This window comes from Acomys russatus, chromosome 17 (genome assembly GCF_903995435.1).
Source record: "Acomys russatus chromosome 17, mAcoRus1.1, whole genome shotgun sequence".
Lineage (NCBI taxonomy): Eukaryota > Metazoa > Chordata > Mammalia > Rodentia > Muridae > Acomys > Acomys russatus.
In genome coordinates, this window is record NC_067153.1 from 61,301,692 (window position 1) to 61,310,169 (window position 8,478).

Here is an 8,478-nt window from a genome sequence, read left to right on the forward strand (position 1 = left end):
TCTTTGGATGTGATGTCTTGCCAGAGAAGCCATGTTCTAAATTAAAATCCCTCTACACACAAACACAAAATAAGTGAATAGAAACGTCTTTAAGCTGTAAGATCTGTCTTTCAGATAAAAAACAGAACAGACAACACTGGAGCAGAACTTAAGCCTCCTGATTATAAAACAACCAACTTTCTTTAGGTCTGAGCCAGCAAATCTCAAGCCAGCAATTCCAGGGGCGGGGGGAGGGAAATATCGCTTTTTAATGGTTTCATAGGAAACAGGGACTGCATAGTGTGCAAGGAAATTGATAGAACAAAACAAAAAAACAACACCTAAATCCTGAAGTCTAATTTTTTTTTTATTTAATTATTTTTATTTTATGTGCATTGGTGTTTTGTCAGGTTTCCTGGAACTGGAATTACAAACAGGTGTGAGCTGCCATGTGGTGTTGGGAATTGAATGTGGGTCCTCTGGAGAATCCGCCAGTGCTCTTAACCACAATCCCATCTCTCCAGCCCGCAGTCTATGTTTTTTGTTTTTTCCTTGAGACAGGGTTTCTCTGTGTGCTCTTGGCTGTCCTGGACTCACTTTGTAGACCAGGCTGGCCTTGAACTTAGAGATCTGTGTACCTCTGCCTCCCTAGTGCTGGGATACAGGCATGCACCACTATGCCCGGCGTAAGTATTCTTAAAACAGAATCACCATCTCTAAAAATAACTAAACCCCAGGTTCAGACCCAGGCCCAAGAAAAGGGCTAGATAACTGAAGATGTACTTATCTAGCTGGGTGGGGGTAACAGCAGCCCAGGCCTTTAATCCCAGCACTCAGGAGGCGGAGGAGACAGGTGGATCTCTGAGTTTGAGGCTGGCCTGGTCTAGAGTGAGCTCCAGAACAGCCAGGGCCACAGAAAAACCTTGTCTCAAAAAACAAACAAAAAGAAAGTACATATCTTTCTTGTTACTGTGTACTGGGGACCCAGTGCCAAAACAAACAGGCTGCATCCCCAGCCCCTGAAGGAATGTCAGAGGTGATTAAAAAGATAGAGGAGGAGATAGAGACAAGAATGAACCACACAGTACAGCCTACACCCTGCCATAGGGACAAGAATGACCTCACTGTACAGTACAGCCTACACCCTGCCATAGGGACAAGAATGACCCCACTGTACAGTACAGCCTACACCCTGCCGTAGGGACAAGAATGACCCCACTGTACAGGACAGCCTACACCCTGCCATAGGGACAAGAATGACCCCACTGTACAGGACAGCCTACACCCTGCCATAGGGACAAGAATGACCCCACTGTACAGGACAGCCTACACCCTGCCATAGGGACAAGAATGACCCCACTGTACAGTACAGCCTACATCCTGCCATAGGGACAAGAATGACCCCACTGTACAGTACAGCCTACACCCTGCCATAGGGACAAGAATGACCCCACTGTACAATACAGCCTACACCCTGCCGTAGGGACAAGAATGACCCCACTGTACAGTACAGCCTACACCCTGCCGTAGGGACAAGAATGACCCCAACTGTACAGTACAGCCTACACCCTGCCGTAGGGACAAGAATGACCCCACTGTACAGTACAGCCTACACCCTGCCATAGGGACAAGAATGACCCCACTGTACAGTACAGCCTACACCCTGCCGTAGGGACAAGAATGACCCCACTGTACAGTACAGCCTACACCCTGCCATAGGGACAAGAATGACTCCACTGTACAGTACAGCCTACACCCTACCATAGGGACAAGAATGAACCCCACTGTACAGTACAGCCTACACCCTACCGTAGGGACAAGAATGAACCCCACTGTACAGTACAGCCTACACCCTGCCGTAGGGACAAGAATGACCCCACTGTACAGGACAGCCTACATCCTGCCATAGGGACAAGAATGAACCCCACTGTACAGTACAGCCTACACCCTGCCGTAGGGACAAGAATGACCCCACTGTACAGGACAGCCTACACCCTGCCATAGGGACAAGAATGAACCCCACTGTACAGTACAGCCTACACCCTGCCGTAGGGACAAGAATGACCCCACTGTACAGTACAGCCTACACCCTGCCATAGGGACAAGAATGACTCCACTGTACAGTACAGCCTACACCCTACCATAGGGACAAGAATGAACCCCACTGTACAGTACAGCCTACACCCTACCGTAGGGACAAGAATGAACCCCACTGTACAGTACAGCCTACACCCTACCATAGGGACAAGAATGAACCCCACTGTACAGGACAGCCTACACCCTGCCATAGGGACAAGAATGAACCCCACTGTACAGTACAGCCTACACCCTGCCGTAGGGACAAGAATGACCCCACTGTACAGGACAGCCTACACCCTGCCATAGGGACAAGAATGAACCCCACTGTACAGTACAGCCTACACCCTACCATAGGGACAAGAATGAACCCCACTGTACAGTACAGCCTACACCCTACCATAGGGACAAGAATGAACCCCACTGTACAGGACAGCCTATACCCTACCATAGGGACAAGAATGAACCCCACTGTACAGGACAGCCTACACCCTGCCATAGGGACAAGAATGAACCCCACTGTACAGGACAGCCTATACCCTACCATAGGGACAAGAATGAACCCCACTGTACAGTACAGCCTACACCCTACCATAGGGACAAGAATGAACCCCACTGTACAGTACAGCCTACACCCTGCCGTAGGGACAAGAATGAACCCCACTGTACAGTACAGCCTACACCCTACCATAGGGACAAGAATGAACCCCACTGTACAGTACAGCCTACACCCTGCCGTAGGGACAAGAATGACCCCACTGTACAGTACAGCCTACACCCTGCCGTAGAAAGAACCCAGCCAGTCTCCTTATGGTTCTTCAGAGTTAATTACAACACTTTTCAATGTCACAAGCTGTACAAACTAAGGCCATTCAGACTAGTGAAATTCAGGATTTAAGAGACTCAGTCCCACGCTTGCCAAGTCTTCTTAGGTCCTTCCCCACCAACACACAAACTCCCAAGCCATACCTTTATTGTAAGGTGACAGAAATGACACCAGCACCCAGAAGGGAGCATGGAAAGGAGAGAGGGCAGGAGGAGGCGAACCGTGAAGACAAAAGCAGCCAGGAGTGTGGGAGGGGCACCAGGAGCACTAAGTCAGCTGGGCGCCTCCACACCTGCCTCAGACTCTCCCACGTGGAAGGGAAGCAGAGAAAACTCAGATTCTAGCTACTCAACTCAGCTCCCCTCCAGAATTTCCCGCCTGCCCCACTTCCTCAGCTGGAGAACCTTCAATCCCTGTCCTGTCTGCTGCTGTTCCAAGAGGAGTCGTGAAGTCGCTTGCCCAGAGGCAGGCATGGGCCTTCCTCCTTCTCAAAAGTGTTTCTCACCTGGAATGAGCCGCTCGCCTTTCCCTGTCACTACGGCAGCTCAGCTCAAACGCAGGAGAAATGTCTCCCCAAAATGGAGGCCAGATGCAGAGCAGAGCAGGCACCACGCTGACTTCAGGCAGACAGCATTGCAGGCCTATAGGTCTACCATGGTCAGCTCCAGGCCAGTGACCTTGATCTTGACCACCAGGCAGACCCTAACTCTGCCTTTCCCAGAAGCCTCAGGGGAAGGCCTGCGGTTTCATTTCCTCTCCACCTTGGCTTTTTTTCACTTCATTGAAGACAAGTTATTTCCACCGAGACCTGTTCCTGTTCTCAGCAACTGTGGCAGTTGTTCTCTCAGAGTGTGTGACAGCCAGCTACACTGCCCCAGCTGTGGGACACACAGCCCTAACAAGCCCAGCACTAGAGGCTCCTCATCTCAGATAAGGTGCAGAGCGTAAGGGCAGGAATTACTCCAAGAACCCCACAGTATTTTATCCTCACAGAACAGTTATTTATATAAATTCTTACACAGTCACATGGATATAGAATAAATCCCCAACAAAGAACAAAAGACAAACAAAAGCCAAAACACGTACAATACAATATTCAGAAAAATGCCAGGTAAACAAGATAGCAGTTTTTTTTATTAATACAATCAAACACCTAAACCATGCATATGTGAGCCATCTAGATGTGAGGAAAGCCAGCCCTTGTGGCGCACGCTTTTAATCTCAGAACTCTGGAGGCAGAGGCAGGTGGATTGAATTTGAGTTTGAGGCTAGCTTGGTCTACAGAGCGAGTTCCAGGACTCGGTATGTGGAGAGCCCTGTCTCAGAAGGAAGACAGACAGACAGACAGTCAGATGACAGGAAGGAAGGAAGGAAGGAAGGGAGGGAGGGAGGGAAAAGGAGGGCCAGGGATGCAGGTAAGTGGGAGAGCACATGTCTAGAATAAAGGAGGCTTTGGGTTAGATCCAAGCACTGTTGGAGAGGGCGGGGGGTGTAAGAAAGGAGGGAGGGAGGAAACAGGCGGGAAATGAAACAGTAACTTACTACATTGGACAGAAAGTCATTGACATAACTTTATGCCAGGCACAGTCTGTAATCCCAGCACTCTGGGCGCCAGAGGCAGGTGGATTTCTGTGAGTTCGAGGACAGCCTGGTCTACAGAGAGTCCAGGACAGCCAGGGCTACATCTCAGAAAAAAGGGGGAGGTTAGATAGGTCTTGAGGATCAAGATAGCTCAGTGGGTTATGGTGCTTGCTTCAGAGTCAGTTGACCTAAGTTCCAGCCTAGAAGGCCACACAGTGGAATGAGAAAACCAGCTCCTTAAAGCTGCTGTCCGACCTCCACACATACACACCACAGCACAATACACACAGGCATAGATAGACACATAGACACACACACACACACACAGAGACAGACAGACAGATAGATGTACACATGCACGCACGCATACACAAAAGCAATGTTTTAAAAAGTGCATAGGTAGCCGAGCATGTGGTGGCACACACCTTTAATCCCAGCACTCAAGAGGCAGAGGCAGGCAGATTGCTGTGAATTTGAGGCCAGCCTGGTCTACAAAGTGAGTCCAGGACAACACAAAGAAACCCTGTCTCAAAAAACAAAACAAAACAAACAAACAAAACAAACAAAAAAAAACTGCATAGGTCTCAATGGCCTTAAAAAAGTATTTATCTTTTGGCCCAATAATGTCACTCGTAGAACTCTATCTAAGGCAATAATCAGAGATGAAGACTATTATTAGTGCATAGGAAATTAATCACAAAACAAAATAGAGATGAAAGAAAAGTACAAGATAACATAGTAACAAAATATTCTACTGTGGAGTACCATGTAGCCATAACATCATGATACTAAGAAATTTTTGTTTGTTTTTGTTTTTCAAGACAGGGTTTCTCTGTGTAATAACCCTAGCTGTCCTAGACTCGCTTTGTAGGCCAGGCTGGCCTCGAATTCACAGCGATCCACCTGCCTCTGCCTCTTGAGTGCTGGGATTAAAGGCGTGCACCACCATATCCGGCACTAAGAATGTTCTAAAAGTTAGAAAATGCAGAGGCAGACGGATCTCTGTGAGTTCGAGGCCAGCCTGCTCTACAAAGCAAGTCCAGGACAGCCAGGACTATAAGAGAAACCCTGCCTCAAAGGGGGGTGGGGGGGGGGGAGATGGGACTTTCAAATCAGAATTAGCTCAAAGTTTTCTTCAGCTTCTGGTCGGGTGGTGGTCATTAAGTTACCGCTTAGTCCCCTTCCATGTGGGGAGTAAACACTTACCACACGGGGCTGTGGTGCAGATTTAATGAAAACAGGGTCTGCTGTGCACTAACTGAAGAAGCTCACCTCCACAGTGAGTCACATCTGAGGTCACTTGTATTCCCCAAAAAGAGTTTGAGGTGCAGAAATCTAAGGAAGGTAGCTACCCTGTGCTATGTACCTGGTCATAGGATATGCCCGCTCTTGTCAGCTGACGGCTTCCTACACCTCACTGCATTTATAGAACACACACATACACCACACACACCGGAAAACACTCTGGCCGGGGAAGTTGTATCAGCGCTGAGTCAAGGCCACGGACTCATGATCTGACCCACACAGACCCAGAGCTTGAGGTCTGATTTGCTCAGAACATTGATCCCAGGAGTCCCAACTGAGGCCTGTGCCTTAAACCAGGTGCTCCCTATCCACCACGTGCATGTCCACCACAGGTGTGAAGCTACTGCTGTCTCCTTCTTCCCAGGGCCAGCTGAGGTTGCCCTTCCAGGTGTGCCCTGAAAGCTGGGATCCTCTCTAACTTCCCGTGGAAACACCTCTTTGGAACACACACCCTGGACTCTCGTTGAGGCCAAGCTGGTGCCAATGAGCTGATGGCAGCAGGCTCTTCGCGTTGCGGAGGCCAGGATCTCTAGACAGCTCCACCGCTGCCAACAGATCTAATCTTCCTCTTCCAAGGCAGATGAAACCCAGTAAGGCTGCTAAGTCTACAACTCAAGTCGTCAGCCCTCCGGGCCATACCAACAATAAACAGAATTACTGCCATCTCTTTAAGAGTTCTTTGGGGGAAACGAACAGCTATTTCCCGAAGTGTTCAAGTTTCTCTCTCTAAAGCTTCACGTCCGTTCCACACACGGTCCGGCTCCGTTTCAGTCATACCTGCTAGCCTCTCTATTCACAAAGCCGCTCACATCAGTGCCCAACTAAGTCCCAGAGCAAAGGAGAATCCCAAAGTCAGCTCTGAAGTTCATCTTTACAGACCATCCCTTTTGAAACCACAGAAGGACTACAAAGAACCACGGGCAATGGAACACAAACCAGTCACCAAAACTTAACATAAACCGAGAGAGAGAGAGAAAAAAAAAAGTCAGGCTGGATGGTTTGTGTATTGTTTCAATTGGGAAAAAAATTGCCTAGTCCAATGGCTTATCCACACGTTTCAGCCTAGGCGAGTCCACTTAGAACTTAGCAGGACGCCTGCAGGCGGTTCTGAAATAAGTAGAATGGTATCGCTCCTTATTCCACCCCCCAACCCAAGAGCAGCCAGACCCTTCTCCGTTCCCCCTTTTTCCGCCCCCCGAAACATCTGGTCTGGACGCGAGACCCACTCTCACGCGGGAGGGAAAAAGCCTAATTTGGGCTGGGGACTCAACAGCTTCCGAAATCGTTCCACCAGCGAGGTCCCGGGAATGGAATTCCGGCAGCGGACCGGGAAGTCCGAGGGAAGCTGGGAGGAGTCTGGACCTCGGGTAGGTCCGGGGCTGGGGGACCCCCTCTTCCCCGACCCCCGACGGGCCTTTCCGAGCACCCGAGCCGGGTCGAGCGTTGACGGGGCTGCGGGGGTGGGCGGGACCCGGCGGGGGGTGGGGAGCGGCGGGAAGGCAGCGGCGCCCGTCTCACCAGCACTAGGGCGAATCTCTCCTCCAGCTCGCACGGCTCGGGCATCGGCGTCTTGCCGGGCGGCAGCAGCAACGGGACGGAGGGCGGCTCGCCCGGGCCGCCGTCGGTGCTCTCCAGGTTGCCCATCGCGGCGGGGCCTCCTCCGGGCCTCAGCTCTCCACCTCCTCGCCAGGGCCCTCTGCCGCTCCGACCTGGCTCCTCCCTCAGCGCCCGCTCCCCAGCCCCGATTCCTCCGCCCCTCAGGGGGCGCCTCGCAGTCCGGCGGGCGGCGGCGGCGGCGGCGGCGGCAGCGGAGCGCTCGACGCGCTGAAGCGCGCCTTATTCATGCAGGCCACGCCCCCTCCCACCGCCCCGCCCACGGCTAACTGACAGCCGCGCCACCCAATCACAGAGCCCCTGGCCGTCGGCGGCTTCGCGCCTGGCTGCGAGCGCGCCCTGGTGGCCTGGGTGGGCATCCAATCCAGGATGCAGGCACAGGGGGCAGACCGCAAAGTTAACTGCAAAGACAATTGGAAACACTAGGGAGACCACCATCTGTAACTCACACCTCTAATTCCAGCACTGGAGAAGCTACGGCAGGAGGACTGCTTAAATTTGAAAACAACATGGGCTACATAGCAAGACTCTTGTCTCAGAAAATAAATAATAAATAAATGATTACTGTGGGGGCTGGAGATGGCTCAGCTGTTAAAAGCCCTTCCAGAGCCCCCGGGTTCAATTCCCAGCAACCGCATGGCTGGGTCAACTGTCTCTAATTCCATTTCGAGAGAATCCAACACTCACACAGATATACACGTGTAGGCAAAACACCAACGCACATTAAATTTAAAAAAAAAGATTACTGTGACCTAATCTCTATGCCAGGTCTGGCTCACAGAAGGCTTTTATTATCCAGTGGTGGGATCTGTTTTCTGCAGACCTTCCTTAAAGCTCCTGGAGCCTCTTTTTTTTTTTTTTTTTTTTTTTTTTTTAATGATCTATTTATTATGTATACAATGCTCTGCCTGCTTGTACACCTGCATGCCAGAAGATGGCACCAGATCACATTATAGATGGTTGTAAGCCACCATGTGGTTGCTGGGAATTGAACTCAGGGCCTCTGGCAGAGCAGTCAGTGCTCTTAACCGCTGAGCGAGCCATCTCTCCAGCCCACTCCCGGAGCCTTAGGCAAACTATTTCTTCTCCAGGCCTCA

At 50.8% G+C, this 8,478-nt stretch overlaps 1 protein-coding gene across 1 annotated transcript in view; it reads right to left on the minus strand.

The window, feature by feature from the left end:
• Positions 1–7,544, minus strand: part of Fmnl3 (formin like 3) — a 57,508-nt gene extending 49,964 nt beyond the window's left edge. The window contains exon 1 of the mRNA XM_051160330.1: positions 7,286–7,544. Coding sequence (XP_051016287.1) covers positions 7,286–7,411 — 126 coding nt within the window. The 5' untranslated portion in view covers positions 7,412–7,544. The remainder of the gene's footprint in view (positions 1–7,285) is intronic.
• Between the last annotated feature and the right edge of the window lie 934 nt (positions 7,545–8,478).